The 22,518-nt window shown below is 48.1% G+C and overlaps 1 protein-coding gene across 1 annotated transcript; it reads right to left on the bottom strand.

Moving 5' to 3' along the window:
• Positions 1-66: 66 nt before the first annotated feature.
• Positions 67-21,660, bottom strand: TPM3 (tropomyosin 3; the record flags this gene model as incomplete). The annotated part of the gene is given in 5 exon segments (XM_073609220.1): positions 67-1,740; positions 4,944-4,978; positions 18,383-18,461; positions 18,815-18,884; positions 21,598-21,660. Coding segments are annotated over 4 exon segments (231 nt in total), but the record flags the coding sequence as incomplete, so codon positions are not given.
• Positions 21,661-22,518: the final 858 nt, after the last annotated feature.

Genomic DNA, 22,518 nt, shown 5'->3' on the forward strand with positions numbered 1-22,518 from the left:
GTCATGACCCCGCCCACAATCACCACACCAATCTCCAGTTCATGTAGCAGCCTTACTTTATTGATGTATATGGAAGCTTTTTTTTTTTCTCTTAATAAAAAAAAAAAAATTGTTTAAAACCAGTCATAGAATAGATTATGTGACAGTCAATAGACCCCCACCTCGAACAAAGAATTTAACATGGACGGAATCCTCTGTTCCCCCGCACACAGGACACAAGGCAGTCGTTTGAAAAGTGGCACGTGAATTTATTTTGTACTAGTTGCACCAAAGCAAAAAAATAAAAAATAAAAAATTCAGCAGGTACCCTTCCTCCACCCCCACCTACCCCACCCCCCAGCAGCTGGGGCAATGCCGACAGCGGCAAACGGGTAGTGGTGTTTATTAAGAAGAAAAAAACATCACCAGTTACCGACAATCTGAAAATATACATGAAAAAGCTTTAACACCAGTGACTGAACGATCGTTATTAATGCAGGTTCATGACATCACAAGGGGCAGTATACAAAAAGTACAGGAATGTGTTTTTTTTTATTTTACAGGTTAAATGGCTACAAAAACCCCTCAAATCTGATCCCCCCACCTCCTCCCCCCATTGCGGGGGACATGATTACCTTCCCCTGAGGGCCCTTTTGCGCTGCATTTATAGAATCATGATTATAAACAAAGAGAACCCGTCACCGCTGGAACTTTAAAAAAAAAAGCAAAAGCATCTGTGCGTTCGGTCTTAGACTTGTGCAAGAGATTTAGAACTCCTGTCATGCGTTTACTGCCACCTAGAGGTCGGTTAGGAAAAATGTCCCCCTCACTTCCTGCCCTGATGACAAGGGACAGGAAGTGAAGGAAAAAAAAAAATCTGCAATGGGTAACACATACAGTAATTAAAATCTGACCGGGGGTTCTAAGCTTTCCCCTACTTACTAAAGAAAAGCATTTTTAATTCTGTCTGTGCTGCCGTTGAGAAATTTACCCTCATTTCCTGTCTGTCAGTAAGACAGGAAGTGAGGCCAAGCTCTCCAGCAGCACAGTAAAAACTTGGCAGGGGTTCTATCCCTTCCCTACTTTAAAGAAATTTTTGGCTATACTAAGATTAGATAAACATTTTTTCCCCCATAAGCACAAGACGGGTTTTCTTGAAATCGCATTCTCAGACACATGAACAGGGCCCCCAATTTTTTTTCTTCTATAACATTACAATCGACCTGGGTACCAGGCCCGAGAAAATCACTGATTCTGTAGGAAAGAAATCTTTATAAATTTGGCACTATGAAAAACACAGCAGGATTTGGTCCATATAAAAAAAAAAAAAAAAAATTAGCATGATGATGATGATGATAATTTGATCCCCGGTTTTTGATTGGCTGTATGAAGCGCAGGGGCGGGTCTCACACGTACACAAGACGCTCGCCCCGTACAGGAAGAGAAGTTGGATCACCTGAAAATAAACAAAAACAAGAGAGCGGGGCCACAGGAATGTTTAAATGCTGAATTTAGGAAACCGTCCGTCACCACGCTGTGTTTTTTTTACGAGGACGCGACAATCAGACTGGAGGCTGCGCGGTCCGGTCCGCAGGTGGCTGAGTTGGAGGGGGGGGGGGGGGGGGGGGAGGGTGCAGGAAGGGCCGCAGTGGGGTGTGGTCTGGCAGTGACATCACGCCTACAAGCTGTGCAATTCGTTCAGAGTTTCTTCCAATGTTTTCTGCATATGCGAGTTTTCTGCCTTGGTGACTTGCAGCTTATCTGGAGGGGGAGGGGAGAAAAAAAAACAGGGAGAGTGTTAGAGAGATCAGAGAAGACTGGAGGGGGTACGGCTCATGACACCTCCCCATCTACCCCTTCATTGTGTATATCTCACATATTTATATCACTTTGTACTGCGCCACAGTACCTGATGGCGCTACAGCTCAAAAGGCAAGACCAAGCTGACCAGCTGTGATGCATTTATAACCCTTTGTACTGCACCTCAGCACCTGATGGCGCTATAACGAGAACCATATGCAATATTGTTAGGATGACCCCTCATGTCCCTGGCCATTCTGACAAGAACTAGGACAATGCTAACAGGTTAAGTCCTTTTTTTTTTTTTTTTTTTTTTTATCACTTTGTACTGCGCCACAGTACACAATGGCGCTATAACTCAAAAGGCAAGACCAAGCTGACCAGCTGCAATTTATACCCCTTTGTACTGCACCACAGTACCTGATGGTGCTATAAAACTCATAAAGCAAGACCAAGCTGACCAGTTGTTACATGTTTATACCCCTTTGTACTGCGCCTCAGCACCTGATGGCGCTATAACTTAAAAGGCAAGACCATGCTGACCAGTGGTTGCAAGTTTCATGCCCCTTTGTACTACACCACAGTACCTGATGGTGCTATAACTCCTAAAGCAAGACCACGCTGACCAGTTGTGGCTCAGCCAACCTGCTAGGCCCCACTGCCTGGTGATTGGCCAAGCTCCCTTTAGTATGCAGATGAACACTTCTGGCCTCCACCCTCTAGCTTCTAGAAATTTCTCCAAACGCTCAGAACCAAAGCCCTGCCTCTGTGAGTCATCCAGCCTGACCTGCAGTAAACCCTGACCCAGATTCCAGACTCACACAAATAAATTTACCTGTACTAAACTACTAGCACACTAGAGGGTGCTACACGTGTTTATACCCCTTTGTACTGCATCTTAGCTCTTGATGGCGCTATAACAAGGAATATATGTGATATTGTTAGGAAAACCCCTCATGTCCCTGGCCATTCTGACAAGAACTAGGGACAATGCTAACAGGTTGGGTCATATTTATATCACTTTGTACTGCACCACAGTACCCGATGGTGCTATAACTCATAAAGCAAGACCAAGCTGACCAGTTGTTACATATTTTTACCGCTTTGCACTGCGCCTCAGCACCGGATGGCGCTATAATTTAAAAGGCAAGACCACGCTGACCAGTTAGGCCCACTGCCTGACGATTGGTCGAGCTCCCTTTAGTATGCAGATGAACACTCCTGGCCTCCACCCTCTAGCTTCTAGAAATTTCTCCACACGCCCAGAACCAGGCACCAGAGCCCCGCCTCTGAGTCATCCAGCCTGACCTGCAGTAAACCCTGACCCAGATCCCAGACCTCAAAATAAAATTTACCTGTACTAACCTACTAGCACACTAGGGGGTGCTACACGTGTTTATACCCCTTTGTACTACACCTTAGCACCCGATGGTGCTATAACAAGGAATATATGTGATATTGTTATAATGACCGCTCGTGTCCCGGACCATTCTGACAAGTAGGATAATGCTAACAGGTTGGGTCATATTTTTATCACTTTGTACTGCACCACAGTACCCGATGTCGCTATAACAAGAGATGCGTATTTAGTACAGTCATGGGGACGCCCTGGTGTCACCGGTCTCTCCTGATACAACCCAGACCAGACCATGCTGACAAGTGGTGTCATCCACTGCAGCCCAGATTCCAGAGGACACCTCACATAGGTGGTGGTTGGGATGAGCCTCCTCTGTGTAGCTTTCTTTTTCTGCGGTGTCCCCAGAATCAATCTTCCAGGACGGGCTAAAATATTGATTGGCGACAGTATGGGTTTTCCTGGCACCAATTCTTTGGATACGGCAGTGTGTAGAGCAAGGGGGGTCAGTAGTGGGTCGCTCTGGGATCCCTTGTGGAGTAGTCCTGCGAGCTGCCTCCTGGGACCTCCACGCGGGGTCTTCAAAAAGTTTCCAGAAGTGTGGAAACTTTGAGGAACCCTTGAATGCAGCTCATCCCAGGAGGCACATTGCAGGATCTCACACCAGGTTCTGTAGAGCTGCCATGGGGGATCTGCCAGGTCCCGTAGAGCTGCTATGGACCCCTTGTGGCAGGTCTTTGCATGTGCCGAGAATAAATTCCAAGATGGTGGCAGCAGAGAAGAGCAGTGTAGGGGGAACTTCAGAATTTTTTTTCCCACTTTTATACGGAGATAATTTAAGACTTAAAATACTAAAAGCTTCTGTTTTTTTTTTTTTCCCTTTCTCTAAAATAACAAACCTGTCATACTTACCGGCTCTGTAATGGTTTTGCACAGAGCAGCCCCGATCCTCCTCCTTGCATCCTATGCTGGCGCTCCTGGCCCCCTCCCTCCTGCCAGGTGCCCCCACAGCAAACAGCTTGCCGTGGGGGGCACCTAAGCAGACGCACTCCCGGGGCTGTTGCTCGATGTCCATTCATACGTGGAGCTGCAGTTCGGGGCCCCCCCCCCTCCATCTCCTGGTTGGCTCACTGGCTGTGATCGACTCCTGCTGCCAAAAGCCAACCAGGAGTGCCAGTCAAGGCTCTCGTGGACATCGCAGGATCGAGAGGGGGCTCAGGTAAGCATTGTGGGGGGGGGGTGTAAGATAACTGATACAAAAGACAGAGCTGTGCCGCTCCAGGGGTGAAACGATTGCTCCCCTCAACCTTGTGGTGCAGGTCCAGTCCGCAGCATGGATAAGAGCCAATGGTTCAAGAAAGGCTGACCGCACCCCCAGGTTCGAAGCAGTGATACGGTCATGCCGCTGCTGTTGGCATGGTGACGTTTCCCCGCCTGTATGATTGAGGTCCTGGAGTTTGTTATAGGATTTGCTTTTTTTTTTCCACCCGACAAACAGAATGCCATCCCTATCCAGACATTTCCCCATTTTCTGAAGGCCATGTTCTTACAACATCCCCCCCCCCCCTCCAATAGGCTGATTATTACATTCAAGTTTATCTGGGCATTATTACATGCATGCTAATACTTCGAGGAGTTGCTGTTCCCTAACCTGCCACATGGGGGCACTGCAGGCACAAGGACAGGCCAGTACAGAATTACATAACCGTCTGGTTGTTGCAGGTAGGGCAGCCTTTTGTCAGCTCCAGAATAGGAGAGCCTGCAACCACAACACTCTACAGAGGACGGCTGGATGGTGTGCAATGCTTACTTTGCGTTCATCTCTTTCAGTAAACTGCGCGGCACCTGTATGGGAAAGGCAAATGTATATAAAAACAGTCACCACAAAGGGCAGCACACGCAGGCGTTGTGGGTGACAGAGCAACGTTAAGGTGCAGAGGTGAACCAAATCATGGCAGCTGCTCAGCCAATCTGTGTGCAGCATGTTGTGCGGGTACAAGGAGGAAAAGCGATACGCCAAGGAAGCAGATGCAGCGATCACACGATCTCTCACACACACAGGACTGAAATTGCTATGACCCGTGCGGACCAATCAGGATTCGGTGTGTTGGCTTTGCTGTAACTTAATTTTGGTTTCCTGATGGTGCAGAACACCTGGAGCAGTATAAAAGCTTAGATAGCTGGAGGCAGCTGCTGTCCACAATCCTCCACTGCCACCATCGCCCCCTAGTGTGCAACAGCTAAACTGCTGGTTGAAGCGGCTTTTACAGAAGACACACTAAAGATGTAATTAAAGCAAACCTGTGAGCCAATTACTGATGGTATACCAGCTCCTGTCGAGGAAAACGGGTACGTCCGAGGTCCTAGATATGTTTCCATAAGCAGATATCTTGGCTTCTCCCGCAGGAATTCCATGCATCTGCACACCAGGTGCCCCCCCCCCCCGCCAAAACATAGTGCTCACTGACTACTCACCCCACCACATAGCGCTCCACGACCACCCCTGCCACTACATGCTGCTTACTGACCCCCCCCCTTAAATACCACTACATAGTACTCACTGACTGCCCCACCACTACATAGTGCTCACTGACCACCCCACCCCCCCACTACATAGTGCTCACTGACCACCCCCCCACTACATAGTGCTCACTGACCACCCCCCCACTACATAGTGCTCACTGACCACCCCTCCACCACTACATGGTGCTCACTGACCACCCCTCCACCACTACATGGTGCTCACTGACCACCCCTCCACCACTACATGGTGCTCACTGACCACCCCCCCCACTACATAGTGCTCACTGACCACCCCTCCACCACTACATGGTGCTCACTGACCACCCCCCCACCACTACATAGTGCTCACTGACCACCCCCCCACCACTACATAGTGCTCACTGACCACCCCCCCCACCACTACATAGTGCTCACTGACCACCCCCCCCACCACTACATAGTGCTCACTGACCAACCCCTCCTCCACCACTACATGGTGCTCACTGACCACCCCCCCACCACTACATGGTGCTCACTGACCACCCCCCCACCACTACATAGTGCTCACTGACCACCCCCCCACCACTACATAGTACTCACTGACCACCCCCCCAAATACTACTAAATAGTGCTCACTGACTGCCCCCACCACTACATAGTGCTCACTGACCACCCCCCCCCCCCCACTACATAGTGCTCACTGACCCCCCCCCACTACATAGTGCTCACTGACCACCCCCCCTCCACTACATAGTGCTCACTGACCACCCCCCCTCCACTTCATAGTGCTCACTGACCACCCCCCCACTACATAGTGCCTATCCTGCCATTACATGCTGCTCACTGACCACTCCCACCACTATAGTGGCCTATCCGGCCAGTACATGCTGCTCACTGACCACTACATAGTGCCCTATCCGGCCATTGCATGCTGCGCTGCGTAAACTGTTGGTGCTATATAAATCATGTATAATAATAAATAATAATATTACTGCCTTATCCTGCCACTGCATAGTGCTCACTGACCACCCCCGCCACCACACAGCGCTCAATAAACCGCCTGACACCACATGGTGCCCTATTCTAACACTACATGATGCTCACCGACAGCCCCCACTAGAGCTGCACGATTCTGGCCAAAATGAGAATCAAGATTTTTCTGCTTAGAATAAAAAGATCACGATTCTTACGACGTAAAATCTTTCACATTATAAAAAAAAAAAAAAAAAAAAAAAAAAAAAAAGGGGCTAATTTTACTGGATTTTTTTTTTTTAAATTCAGTAAAATATTTAAAAAAAAAAAAAAATTGCATTTGAAAGACTGCTGCGCAAATACAGTGCGGCATAACATATTGCAACAACCACCATTTTATTCTCTAGGGTGTCTACTAAAAAAAAAAAAAACATATATATATGTTTGGGGGTTCTAAGTAATTTTCTAGCAAAAAAAAAAAAAAATGATTTTAAAGGGGTTGTAAAGGTTTTTTTTTATTTTTTAAAAATAACAAACATGTTATACTTACCTTCACTGTGCAGCTCGTTCTGCACAGAGTGGCCCCGAACCTGCTCTTCTGGGGTCCCTCGGCGGCTGTCTCAGCTCCTCCCCGCAATAATTAACCACCTTAATGCGAGCTTCCTCGCATGGTGGTTAGTTATTGCGGGCGCGCTCCCGTGATACAGCCGGCGGCTATAGCCGCTCGCTGTATCACTCGGCCCCGCCCCCCAGCGCGCCGCGTCATTGGATGTGATTGACAGCAGCGCGAGCCAATGGCTGCGCTGCTTCCAATCCATCCACTGTAGCCAATCAGCGGCCAGGCTGAGCAGCGGAATCGAGGACGTGAACGAGCAGCCGAATTTCGAGGGGTCAGGTAAGTAAAACGGGGGGGCTGGGGACGGCGGTATGGTTAGTAGTTTTTTCACCTTAATGCATAGAATGCATTAAGGTGAAAATTTTTTTTACCTTTACAACCCCTTTAACTTGAAACCAACAAATGTCAGAAAAGGTTTAGTGTTTAAGTGGTTAAACTTTTTTCATTTACACAGGAAGTCTATTCCATTGACAAATTGTTACAATGTTTATACTTAAGTTCAACTAATAAAGAATGTTTTGTTTCTTGGCAAACTGCCCGGTTTTTCCTCTCTTTCTTTCTTTTGAGGGCTGTGGCTTCAGAAAAGCAGAGAGAATTCTTTGCATAGAAAGAATTGTGAAACACTTTAGTCAAGATTGCGATAAAGATTCTTGACGATTAATTGTGCAGCTCTAGCCCCCACCACTACATTCTACCTTATCCTGCTACTACATAGTGCTCACTGACCACTCCCACCACCACATAGTGCTCACTGACCGCCCCCCGCCACTACATAATGCTCACTGACCGCCCCCCGCCACTACATAATGCTCACTGACCGCCCCCCACCACTACATACTGCCTTATCCTGCCACTACATAATGCTCACTGACTGCCCCCCGCCACTACATACTGCCTTATCCTGCCACTACATAGTGCTCACTGACCGCCCCCCGCCACTACATACTGCCTTATCCTGCCACTACATAATGCTCACTGACCGCCCCCCACCACTACATACTGCCTTATCCTGCCACTACATAATGCTCACTGACCGCCCCCCACCACTACATACTGCCTTATCCTGCCACTACATAATGCTCACTGACCGCCCCCCACCACTACATACTGCCTTATCCTGCCACTACATAGTGCTCATTGACCACCCCTCCCATACCACCACTTACTGCCCTATCCTGTTACTACATAGTGCTCACTGACCCCCCTACTACTACATACTGCTCACCGACTGCCCTTCCACCACATACTATCCTGCCACTACATAGTGCTCACTGATCGACACCTCGGCACCACATACTGCCACTACATAGTGCTCACTGACCGCCTCCCAGCACCACATAGTGCTCACTGACCCACCCCTACATTCTGCCACTACACACTGCTCACCAGTTTGAATACTGAGCCAGTAAAAGACCACTCTGCCTCACAACCTACTGACAACTTCATTTTAGACTGGTGTGCTCTGTGATTGGGCATAATTCTAAAGAGTGCCATGACCAAGAAAAGGTTGCGAAACACTGCTTTATCCACCACATGACTTAGGCCACTTGGGGGGGGGGGTAACCTAAAAACAACTCCGCCCTATGGCTTGAGATCACAGCAGTATATCAAATCCCTCAATTCTTGATGAGCTTTTCAGAACCTACTACATCACATGACTGGTTTTAATAGAGGAATCAGGAAGAGACCACGACAGAGCAGTACTTCAGAAGATGGAGCTTTATTTGGGGGGGGGGGGGGGACAGGCCAAGCAACACAAGATTACAACCAGAGAATACTTCAGCCACTATCAACGTGCACAAACCACCCTCCCTCCACCTCCATGGGAGAGGACCCCATCGATCCACGTCCTGGGTGTATCCTTCAGAAGGGAATGTTCAGATTTTCTAAGTGTTTTGTGTACAATAAAGTTCATAAGGATATGAGAACTTCCTGCAGTACGGCCTTGTGGGCAAAAACAGGTCACATGGACAGATTCAAAGTGAATGGTGCGAACCCACTGCAGAGGAGTGCCAAGTGACTACACAACAAGCTATGGCAGCTTAGTAATACCCAATACCTCCCCTTTTCTTTCAGGTTCACTCAGACAGTGCTAGTTATAGTCAGACGGGCTTATAGTCATTGTCATCTTACATTTGGAGACTGAAAAAGCCTCCTCTGTACTGCATTTAGCTGAAGCTTAAGACTGGGTTGGATTAAACTTGTAATTTATTGAAGAGTTAAGTTGCCTGTGGATGGTGCTGACTGCTGGGGACCATACTCCCCAGCAGTCAGTAGTAGTATTTGCTGTGTGGCCGACTGTATACCCCCACTGCAGACCCCAGCAGTTAGTAAGGCTACTTGCTGTGTGGCCCAATATATACCCCCATTGCAGACCCCAGCAGTCAGTACTACTACTTGCTGTGTGGCCCACTATATACCCCCATTGCAGACCCCAGCAGTCAGTACTACTACTTGCTGTGTGGCACACTATATACCCCCACTGCAGACCCCGGCAGTCAGTGCTATTACTTGCTGTGTGGTCCACTGCATACCCCCATTGCAGACCCCAACAGCAAGTAGTGGTACCTGCTGTGTAGTCCATTGCAGACCCCAACAGTCAGTAGTGGTACTTGCTGTGTGGCCTACTGCATACCCCCATTACAGACCAGAGCAGTCAGTGCTATTACTTGCTGTGTGTCCCACTGTATACCTCCATTGCAGACCCCAACAGCAAGTAGTGGTACCTGCTGTGTAGCCCATTGCAGACCCCAACAGTCAGTAGTGGTACTTGCTGTGTGGCCCACTGCATACCCCCATTGCAGACCTCAGCAGTACTTGCTGGGTGGCCAATTGCAGACCTCAACAGCAAGTAGTGGTACCTGCCGTGTGGCTCACTGCAGATCTCAACAGTCAGTAGTGGTACTTGCTGTGTGACCCACTGCATACCCCCATTGCAGACCCAAGCAATACTTGCTGGGTGGCCCATTGCAGACCCCAGTAGTTAATGGAAGCATTCAACAGCAAAAGGGGCTAGAATGAGACTGCTAAAGATCACGGTCATGTAGCATGTCTGCAGTGTCCCAACTATCTCCTGCCATGTCTTTGCATTTCTGCAGTCTGATGGTCTCTACTAGTATATCTGAAGTCTGACAGTCATCCATCAAATGCTATTATCACCAGTCCGTTGGACCTGCCAGGGGCCATAGTAGAGGATACCTATAGATTGTAAGTCAACAACCACAGTTATGACAAGTTACAAGACTGACAACGGCACAGATATTCCCATAATGTGTAGTCACATTACACCTCCAGCACAGATATGAGCTTTGTAGGACAATGACCCCCCCTTTTTTTTATTCACCATTAAGTTGGGTATTTACTGAAATGACCAGTTTTGCAGGTATTTGTAAAAGCAGTTCCATGTGGGTGGGGAGGGAGGGCAATAATCAAGGGGACAGAATAGGTTGCGATGATATGGAGGGCCTTCCAACGTGGCACTAGACAAGACTAGCGACACCCTGGCCGGAAGCGCTGTACGTCTCCATCCTGGTTCCGCCATGCTATGGGAGTGTGGGGCTGGGCCGGGCGACCTCAGTCACAGAGGTCATGGAGGGTGAGCTTCAACTCACTAGACAGAAGCCTGTTTTTCTCCATCTGGCTGTAGAGGCGCTCTGCGGGGGAGGGGGCGGAGGAGAGGGGGCGGTGGAGAGACAGGAAAGAAAGAAAAACAGAGAGAGACAGATTGGGTTAGTGGAAGAGAGACAGCTTTGTGTTCGGGGCTCTTCACCCAGCCTTAAATCTCTTATGTATATATACACATTGGGCCTCTGAAAGGACAAATCCACCAAAAGCGATAATTGATTATTACAGGAGGACTCAGATGGCAAGGTCTTCCCGCTACTGTTCCCAGCCTCATTCGTGTCCCAATATACATGCGGATTGGAGAGGCACCTTTTGTATGGGAACAGCAGAGATCTCTCTCAGGGACGCCACAATATTTATAAATGTCCCCACTGATCTGTCAGGGACTCAAATAGTGAGATCTCTGAAGAATGTAATCTCTCTTAGGGACACCAAATTCTTTATAAACATCACCACTGATCTATCAGGGACTCCAATGGTGAGATCACAATCTTTGGAGACCTCAAAAATTAGGATCCCTTAGAGAGATCACATTCTTCAGAAATGTCCCTGTCAGGGGACTCCCACGGTGAGGTCTCTGAATAATGTTCTCTCTTTCTCAGGGACTCCAATGGGGAGGTCTCTGAGGAATTTCATCTCTTAGGGACTCCAAATTCTTCAGAAATTTCACCACTGATCTCTGTCTGGGACTCCAATGGTGAGATCACATTCTTCAGAGACCTCGCCACTGATCTGTCAGGGACTCCAATGGTCAGAATCCCTGAGAGATCACATTCTTGGAGAAACATCACCATTAGCGTTCTTGAGAAAGATCACATTCTTCAGACACCTCACAACTGTAGTCTAAGAGAGATCTCCAGAGACCTCGCCACTGATTTCTCTCAGGGAAACCACTGGTGAGGTCCCTGAAGAATGTGATCTCTCTTGGGGACTGCACATTCTTGAGAAACCTCCCAATTGAGGTCTATCAGGGACTCCAGTGATGAGGTTTCTCAAAAATGTGATCTCTCAGGGATTCCAATGTTGAGGACTCTGCAGAATGATCTCTTGGGGACTTCAATGGTGAGGTCACATTCTTCAGTGCTCAACACTGGAATCTCTGAGGGATCACATTTTTGAAAAACCTCACCACTGGAGTCTGACAGAAATCAATGGGGACGGTTCTGAAGAACGTGGAGTCCCCAAGAGAGAGCACATTCTTCAGGGGACCTCACCATTGGAGTCCGAGAGGGATCACATTCTTCAGAATCTGAAGATCAAAATATCAGCTTTGTGTGGACCAATCCTTCTATAAAGTGTCTGAGAGAACCATTTCCTCCCTACCAACCATATGATCTTCCATTAGACTAAAAAAATTAAGAGTAAAAACCTGATTGGTTGGTATGGACAGAGTTCTGTCGAGAGACTAAACAAGACCCGCTGCCTCTGGAAACTGGGGAAAGCAACCCCTTGCAAACCCTTCCCATGATGCAGTAGGCAAACAGCTGTATAACCAATTGTACTGCAGCATTTTGCAGTTCAAGAGTATCTATAAGCTGCACCAAGGAAGCCGTTGTACTCTAAACCAAGGGGAGGCAACCTCAGAACTTCAACTGTGGTAAAGCTACAAATCCCATCATCCCTCTGCTTCTAGGAGTCAAGCCTGTGGCTGTAAAGTCCTGCAATGCCCCATGGGACTTGTAGTTTCACCGCATCCGGAGTGACAAAGTTGTTTACCCCTGCTTTATACAGTTTCCAGGGGCAGCTTAACTGGAAGGCACAAGAATTTGCAGCTGGCTGGCAGGAGCCCTTTGACCATGTCTGGAAAACGAGAAAAAAAAAAAAAGTGTACAAAAGAGGAAGTAAATACAGGAGGAGGCGTCCTTCTTACAGGGTTCTCATGCATGCCCCTCATGTGGTCTTGCAAGGTTTTGGCCCCTGGCAATTTTGCAGCTCTTTATTAACGAATCTATTCAGTCTTCAATTTAACCCACTCGATAGGCTGCTAGGAAAGTGCTGGACCCCTCCCCAAACAATCACCAAATACAGCACAAGACCTAGACCCAGCCTGGATATCCTACATCAGACCTTTACTGTGAGGAAACATGCACACTATACAGAGTCCAGTGTTCTCTGTACACTGCCACAGACATGTCAGCACTATATACGAGTAGCAGTACATTGGTGCAGTCCTATGTACAGGATACAAACAATCCCACCACTGCTCCCTCCTGTGGAGAGAGATGGAATTACAGCGGAAGCTTTTATCTGCATATACAGGAAGCCTGGGTGTCAAACATGGCGCGGAGTGACTGTGACACGTGTTCAATGATAAGCCGGCCACAGAGGACACGCCTGCTTCACGCAGCTTATCGTTCAAATTGATTTTACACGATATGCCGTCATCTAAGCAAGAACAGGTCTTTTCTTGCTTATCAATTCTAATGAGACTTTGGCATAGTTCGTGGCATTTCCTTGTGTAAGATTGGAGGAGGGGGGGGGGGGGGGGAGGACAATGAAGTCCTTTTATAGCTTTCTGACTAACTTTTTATGACCCGGATTTACCAGACTGACCTTGTAAAGATCAGTCATCTCCACCCCAATCCCAGACTTCACTTCCATAGAACAGAAAACCACATTCCACCGGGAGAGGGGGAGCCAATGAGGACAATAGCTGCATAGTACGTCACTGCCTGAGGGGGGCATAGGTGAGAAACCGGACTTCTAAATTCTAGACCCACCTTCTATATACTATCCCGGACGATGCCCCCAACTACTCACCACCTATCCCCCCATAATGATCCTGGACACCCTCTAACCCCCTTTATATTATCCCTTACCCCAATACAGTATCTGGACTCACCCATCTCCCTTTATATTAAAGGCCTTACCCCCAATAATGTCCCTGGACTCACCCTGTATATATGATCCCTCACCCCCAATAACGTCCCTGGACTCACCCCGTATATATTATCCCTGACCCCCAATAACGTCCCTGGACTCACCCTGTATATATAATCCCTCACCCCTATTAATGTCCCTGGACTCACCCTGTATATATAATCCCTCACCCCTAATAATGTCCCTGGACTTACCCCATATATATTATCCCTGACCCCCAATAACGTCCCTGGACTCATCCTGTATATATTATCCCTCTCCCCCAATAACGTCCCTGGACACCCTCTATATATTATCCCTCACCACCAATAATGTCCCTGGACTCACCCTGTATATATTATCCCTCACCCCTAATAACGTCCCTGGACTCACCCCGTATATATTATCCCTGACCCCCCAATAACGTCCCTGGACTCACCCCGTATATATTATCCCTGACCCCCCAATAACGTCCCTGGACTCACCCTGTATATATAATCCCTGACCCCCCAATAACGTCCCTGGACTCACCCTGTATATATAATCCCTGACCCCCCAATAACGTCCCTGGACTCACCCTGTATATATAATCCCTGACCCCCCAATAACGTCCCTGGACTCACCCTGTATATATTATCCCGGATAATGTCCCTGGACTCACCCCGTATATATTATCCCTGACCCCCAATAACGTCCCTGGACTCACCCTGTATATATAATCCCTCACCCCTATTAATGTCCCTGGACTCACCCTGTATATATAATCCCTCACCCCTAATAATGTCCCTGGACTTACCCCATATATATTATCCCTGACCCCCAATAACGTCCCTGGACTCATCCTGTATATATTATCCCTCTCCCCCAATAACGTCCCTGGACACACCCTCTATATATTATCCCTCACCACCAATAATGTCCCTGGACTCACCCTGTATATATTATCCCTCACCCCTAATAACGTCCCTGGACTCACCCCGTATATATTATCCCTGACCCCCCAATAACGTCCCTGGACTCACCCTGTATATATAATCCCTGACCCCCCAATAACGTCCCTGGACTCACCCTGTATATATTATCCCGGATAATGTCCCTGGACTCACCCCGTATATATTATCCCTCACTCCTAATAACGTCCCTGGACTCACCCCGTATATATTATCCCGGATAATGTCCCTGGACTCACCCTGTATATATTATCCCTCACCCCCAATAACGTCCCTGGTCTGATTGAGGGGTTGGACAGTTACAAAATGTTTTATTGAAGACAATCTAAATCTTAGAAAGTCGATTTGCCTGACATCACTAGTGCAAGAAGGGAGCAATTCATGAATGGAGGAAGGGAGGAATTTCTGTTGCATGGTTAATCGTTTACTGCATGGAATGTGACTGACATACCTGGAGATTAAGCAAAAGGGACTGGCTGAAAATTTCCGCCCATCCATACCATAAGAGGAGAAATAGAAAGTGACGCCTTGCTTGTAGTGACTAGTTTAGGGGAAAACATGTTGTAACCCACCAAAGAAAAATATAAAAATAAAGCGGGGGGTGGGGGGGGGGGTGGGACACAGTAGCGGTTATGTTGTTTAAACACAAAATAAATAGCATTTCTTGCAGACACACTTAAAGCAGAGAGTTGGCGGCTCAGGAATGTACAATACACCAGAGAGTCGCAGAGAATCAAGAGCCGCCCCGCTGATAAGGAGAGTCACATTCCTGCCCTCATATTCCAGCGGCTTCTCTACCTTCTGATGAGGCGTGCCTCCCACCCACACATCTACACTTACACTACGTCCTCCCTCTTCACTTACCTGAGGTGACCGAGACGTAACTCTATTCATCTATCACCATCTCACAAAAGTGGTGAACTATGGAGACCCCCTATCCATGTCTTGCTCCCTTTTGGTCCAGGCAAATAAACTTACCGGGGTTACAGCAGTTATATAGTCTGCTGCCCCAAAAGCAACCCCGCCCCCCCCATGCATATGCTGTATACGTCTATGTGCTGTAAACCTGCTCATATACAAGCCAGGCATCGGATGGCCTTACACTGATCAAAAATCGGCTGGGAATGGACACATTTGCCCCCCCCCCCCTTGACAGAAGTTGAATGTTCTGTTGAACTGTGGAAATGTTTCCTTAACTACCTTCTGCAGGCGATCAACTGCAGTCACTGATCAGTGTATAGCGACAGCGGCAGGCCATCAACTGCAGTCACCGATCAGTGTATACCGACAGCGACGGCTGCAGGCAATCAACTGCAGTCACTGATCAGTGTATACCGACAGCGGCGGCTGCAGGCGATCAACTGCAGTCACTGATCAGTGTATACCGGCTGCAAGCGATCAACTGCAGTCACTGACCAGCCAAGGTCCCTGGATGAGCACCTTAGACGCTAGCACCTGCAAATGCGTGGATCGCTGGAGTGCCAAGTATTAATTGATGCTTCGAGTGGCACGGTCAGCCGGTACAACAGATCATGTTACCATTTCCACAGCGGTCACATGATGGGGAAGCCGGTTCACCAACTACCGATCTTTTGTCCTGACAGAGCAGGCATTTTGCTGTCAGTGCGCTCTAAGCACAAACATTAGCTGCCTACCTGCTGTGTGTGGGCATTAAAGTCGCGGCAAAATTGTGTGCGTTTTCTGAACTTTTTTTTCTATCAGCAAAAACACAGATAACCCTCCCGATTTTTCGGCGTCCGAAATTTTGTTCCATCACTATACATAAAAGGGATGCTAAAGCATAAAAGCAGGTTGGAGTGATCATTATCGTTTTACCGGCCCTTTAACTAAAACCTGTAGAGCAGCTACTGAGCGCAGGGATGGCAGTGATACAAAACACACACACACACACACACGCAGACAGAGACAGACACACACAGAGACACACACACACACACAGAGACACACACACACACACAGAGACACACACACACACACAGAGACACACACACACAGAGACACACACACACACACACAGAGACACACACACACACACACAGAGACACACACACACACACAGAGACACACACACACACACAGAGACACACACACACACACAGAGACACACACACACACACAGAGACACACACACACACACAGAGACACACACACACAGAGACACACACACACAGAGACACACACACACAGAGACACACACACAGAGACACACACACAGAGACACACACACACAGAGACACACACAGAGACACACACACACACACACACAGAGACACACACACACACACACACACACACACAGAGACACACACACACACACAGAGACACACACACACACACACACAGAGACACACACACACACACAGAGACACACACACACACACAGAGACACACACACACACACAGAGACACACACAGAGACACACACACACAGAGACACACACACACAGAGACACACACACACAGAGACACACACACACAGAGACACACACACACAGAGACACACACACACACACAGAGACACACACACACACACAGAGACACACACACACACACAGAGACACACACACACACACAGAGACACACACACACACACAGAGACACACACACACACACAGAGACACACACACACACACAGAGACACACACACACACACAGAGACACACACACACACAGAGACACACACACACACACAGAGACACACACACACACAGAGACACACACACACACAGAGACACACACACACACAGAGACACACACACACACAGAGACACACACACACACAGAGACACACACACACACAGAGACACACACACACACAGAGACACACACACACACAGAGACACACACACACACAGAGACACACACACACACAGAGACACACACACAGAGACACACACACACACAGAGACACACACACACAGAGACACACACACAGAGACACACACACAGAGACACACACACACAGAGACACACACACACAGAGACACACACACACAGAGACACACACACACAGAGACACACACACACAGAGACACACACACACACAGAGACACACACACAGAGAGACACACACACAGAGAGACACACACACAGAGAGACACACACACAGAGAGACACACACACAGAGAGACACACACACAGAGAGACACACACACAGACCGCACCCTGGACAAAGAACGCTTCACCTTCCCAAAACAAGTGACACCCTGATAAAGACACGCAGTCACTCCATAGTTTATAAAAGAGTTCTTTTCCTATAAACAGTTTGTACAATCTCATCACAGAATGTAGGGAGTGAATGAGACGGAGGAAAACAGAGAGAGAGCGAGACGGAGGAGGAGGAAGAGTCCAGCAGCAGATGGCTTGTTGGAGGGATGAGCTGCATTCATCTACGTGAAAAAAGAAGAAAGCGATCGGTAAAGAAGCGAGATTTAAAAGAACTGGAGGGGAGCATGCGGTAAGCTGGGGAGGAGCAAAAAAAAAAAATAAAAAAGCCACACGTGTCACACTATTAGTGCTGATAAAACACGCAGAAAACTTGTCTGGGGGGGTAGACAGATGAGATCACACAAGCTCTGCCCCACCTCGGCAAGCTGTGAAAATTAAGCAGGCTGGGCAGCGAACACACGGCGAGGTTAGTACGGCGGCCGCGCCTGAACACGGCCCCAGCTGCCCCCACCCTCAGCAAGCACACACGGTATTTACATGGAAGTCATATCATTGAGGGCGTGGTCCAGCTCCTCACTAATCGCTTTGTACTTCAGCTTCTGGGCGTATAGCTCATCTGGGGGGGGAGGGGGGACAGAGAGAGAAGGGGAATGAATGGGGTGAATATACAGGAACCAGGCACTGCCCTGAGAAAATGTCAGACCTCGGCCTAAAAAAGGATAAAAAGCACTCGGCTCCCAACGTGGTTAATAAACATTCTATGAATATCCCCTTTATTGCTGGATCTTGGCTGCGTTTCCACAGCGCTCTTTTTTTCCATGACCGCGCCAAACATGTAACTGGAAAATTCACAAAGTGTTTGGCTGGCATGGGAGCGATTCTGTCCCGTCAGATGGGCAATTCCTACAAATGTTACAAAGACAATGTTAAGAGTCCCTTTGGAGGGCCAAATATTTCGGAGGGGCTTACCTTCCAAATCGTCAATGGTTTTCTCAAGTTTGGCGACTGACCTCTCGGCAAATTCTGCTCTGGTCTCGGCCTGACAAGAAATTAAAGAATTAAATTATTTGTTTCATGAACTTTAAAACTGATCAAATACAAACCAGGAAAACCACCAACATAAAAAATGGAACGCACAACAACATGGAGCAATGATCGTAAGACCAGCTGACAGAGAAAAGGGGGATAAACCCAGACTCCTACAAAACAGGTGGAACGGTGTTCCCAAAAGGTGAACTTATCCTTTAAGAAAGAGAATATATTGGGGTGGGGACGGCAGGGGTAGGCAACTTCGGCACTCCAGCTGTGGTGAAACTACCTCTAGGAGTCAGGCCTGTGATTGTCATGGTCTTTCAATGTCACATGGGACTTGTAGTTTCACCACAGCCGGAGGGCCGAGGTTGCCTATCCCTGGGCTTAGGGCATTGGGTGCTCAACCTGTGGCCCCCCCAGCTGTTGTGGAACTACAAGTCCCATGAGGCATTGCAAGGCTGACAGTTACAAGCCTGACTCCCAAAAAGCAGAGGCAGTTTTGCAACAGCTGGATAGCCACAGGTTGAGCACCCATGGCTTAGGGCAATAGATGGGACACTCTAGATGGGGGTTCCAGATCTTCCCATCCTTCACTCTAAGCCTACAGACCCCCCCCCCCCCTTCCTCATCCTAATACAGTCCTCTAAAATCCTTTCACGCATCCCAGACACACTTCCTTCTATGGGCTTTCACGTAATTCAATATTAAAGCTCACCCTTGTTGGGTCACCGCTGAATGGTAATGCAGAATGTGAACAACCTAAGGGGGGGGGGGGGGGGGGCACAAAAATGCTTTTTCCTACATCAAGACCATTTGCGCTTATAAAAACTAACTTAAGCCTGGAATGCCATCCTTAACGCTGATGTTAACCTAAAGTGAAAGTGCCCCCCTTACTGGACTCCACCCGCTCCCCGACACTTTTTACGGGGACTAGGTACCTTTTTTTGACAAGTTCCTGCTCCCACTTCAATTCTCAGGGCAGTGTGCATGTGGCACCCCCCCCCCCCTCCCCCTCAAACGTCACACATCCCAGAAAGCTGCAGGGCCAGTCCCGCAGTACTGCGCATGGCACAGCAAGGGGTTGGTTGCGATTCCTCTGGAAGTGGTGTTGGAGACCCAGAGGATGTAAGAATAAGTGGCAGCAGGAAGACCATTCTGGACCCCAGACACTGGAACCCTATTTTTAAGTCAGCAAATACGGTACTTGCAGCTGATTTTTTTTTAGAAAGAAGGAAAGAAGGAGAGCAGAGGAGAGGAGAGGAGAGAGGAGAAAGAGGAAAGAAGAAAGAGAAGGGGAGAGAAGAAAGCAAAAGAAAGATAAAGAGAGAGAGAGAAAGAGAAAGAGAAAGAGAGAGAGAAAGAGAGAGAGAGAGAGAGAGAAAGAGAGAAAAGAAAGAGAAGAATTGAAGTTCCTCTTTCAACACCCGGTCAGATTTCTATATTCTGATGCTGAATTGTGTGTGAATTACTTCTTGCTGTATTCCTCATTTTACAAACATTTGGAGGGGGGACGACTCCCGGCAGATATAAAGTAATCTCCTCTACAGCTGCATCAACACTGGGAGAGGGAGGGGCCGTGATAAAAGCCAATCAGGTTCAGTGCTCATGTGTTGAGAGGGAACTCTAATGCCCCGTACACACGGTTGGATTTTCCAATGGAAAATGTCCGATCGGAGCGAGTTGTCGGAAATTCTGACCGTGTGTGGGCTCCATCGGACATTTTCCGACACACAAAGTTGGAGAGCAGGAGATAAAATTTTCCGACAACAAAATCCGTTGTCGGAAATTTCGATCGTGTGTACACAAATCCAACGGACAAAGTGCCACGCATGCTCAGAATAAATAAAGAGATGAAAGCTATTGGCCACTGCCCCGTTTATAGTCCCGCGTTTAGAATGATCGTATTTTCCGACAACTTTGTGTGACCGTGTGTATGCAAGACAAGTTTGAGCCAACATCCGTCGGAAAAAATCCATGGATTTTGTTGTCGGAACAAAGTCCGACCGTGTGAACGGGGCATTACAGGAGCAATAAGCAGAGGGATGGTTCATCAGCCTGGTGCTCCTCCTCCACGGTCCAATCACGGTTTAGGAAGGTGACTGGCTCTGCGGTCCGGGTAGACCCATCTCCGGACTGGCCAGACATTACAAATCCTTGAAGCAGCCCCCTATATACACCTTCACCTGTATTCAGCCTTTAGCTTAGAAAGGCAGCATGGGCTACAAGCTGAGCTGTAACATCTGCCATTCCGTTTTCAGACAATTATTTTGGTTGGCTCTCTTCTAGCTCAGCCGGTCCACCATCCCCCTCCTCCACACCCCGCATTGTAATGGAGGGCTGGTCAATCACCGCTCACAGAACATTACATTCCACAACCCCGAATGAGACCTGTTCAGGGGGTAAAGGCTGTCCAGAGACCGATCGACATTCAGCCGGTTCCTTCGACCCCATCTATGGGCAGGCTGGTTGTATTAAAGTTGATCTATTGATCGGTACAACCAGCCTGTCAGTCTTACCCCAATAAGATCACTGCTGCTGGTTATAGCCGGCAGCAGTTATCATTGGACTGTGATAGCGAGGAGACACCCCCCCCCCCCACCCCCCCCCCACGGTCAGAATACAATAGCGCAAACAACCTGTGGTTATAAGAAAAAAAAAAAAAAAAAAAAATCACATATAATATGGCCGGCCGAACACGGAGGCTAAAATCCAACTCTCACCTCTTTTAGCTTGTCTGTCAAAAGCTTAATTTCTTCCTCATATTTGTCTTCCTTTTGAGAATACTGCAGGATGAAAAGAAAAAGGAGAAGATGTAAACAAAACACGCCATGACATCACAATGGTCAGGACTAGACACAAACCAATCACAATGTAAAACAAGTGCTTAGAAAGTTTTAAAGTTGAAAGTTTTATCAGCTTATCTTCTGCCTTCCCTGGTCCCCTCCCCCACCCCCCCCAATCAACATCCTAAAATAAAACCTTTCCGTGGTCATTACATATATGATCACAGGGCCTCTCTGCTTCTCTATGTAATGCAGGAGGACCGTGGCTGGTGGGAGGGGCTGGCAGGGCGCAGTTGTCACCACATACTTCATTTTAGATCCAGTGATGTCATCAACGGGTCTCTGTGCTTCTCTAGGCAATGCAGGACAACTGTGGCTTGTGGGAGGGGCTAATAGCTTCCTGAACACATCACAGCGCCCGGCCTCAGTGCTCCTCCCACTGATGCATTAAAAGTGTCTACGCGTTTTAGGGGAGCAGACGGCCCCTTTATCAAGCCAGGTAAACTCTCTGCAGTAATCTGCTTGTTCTACAGTGTATTCTCTTTTTTTATTGGAGTGAGATACTTGGATTTTAACCCATTCCTCATTAATCCACACTCATATGGTGGCGCCCTCTCGTATTTGTCTTATGTGCATTAAGGTGACCGAGGACCTGATACAACCAGATACTGAAAAGAGTTTCCCCGGCTTGACAAAGAGACCGTCGGCTCCAAAACTGATCAACCAGATTATGCAGGGAGTTTCCCCACCAGCTTTGAAAAAGAGGCAGCCTGCTGCCCCAAAACGTGTAGCCACGCCCCCTGGACGTAGCAAAATTGATGAAGAGAGCCGACCCTGGCCTGTGCCAGCTGATGCTAC

The sequence above is a fragment of the Aquarana catesbeiana genome, linkage group LG13 (genome assembly GCF_042186555.1).
Source record: "Aquarana catesbeiana isolate 2022-GZ linkage group LG13, ASM4218655v1, whole genome shotgun sequence".
In the NCBI taxonomy this organism is placed as follows: domain Eukaryota; kingdom Metazoa; phylum Chordata; class Amphibia; order Anura; family Ranidae; genus Aquarana; species Aquarana catesbeiana.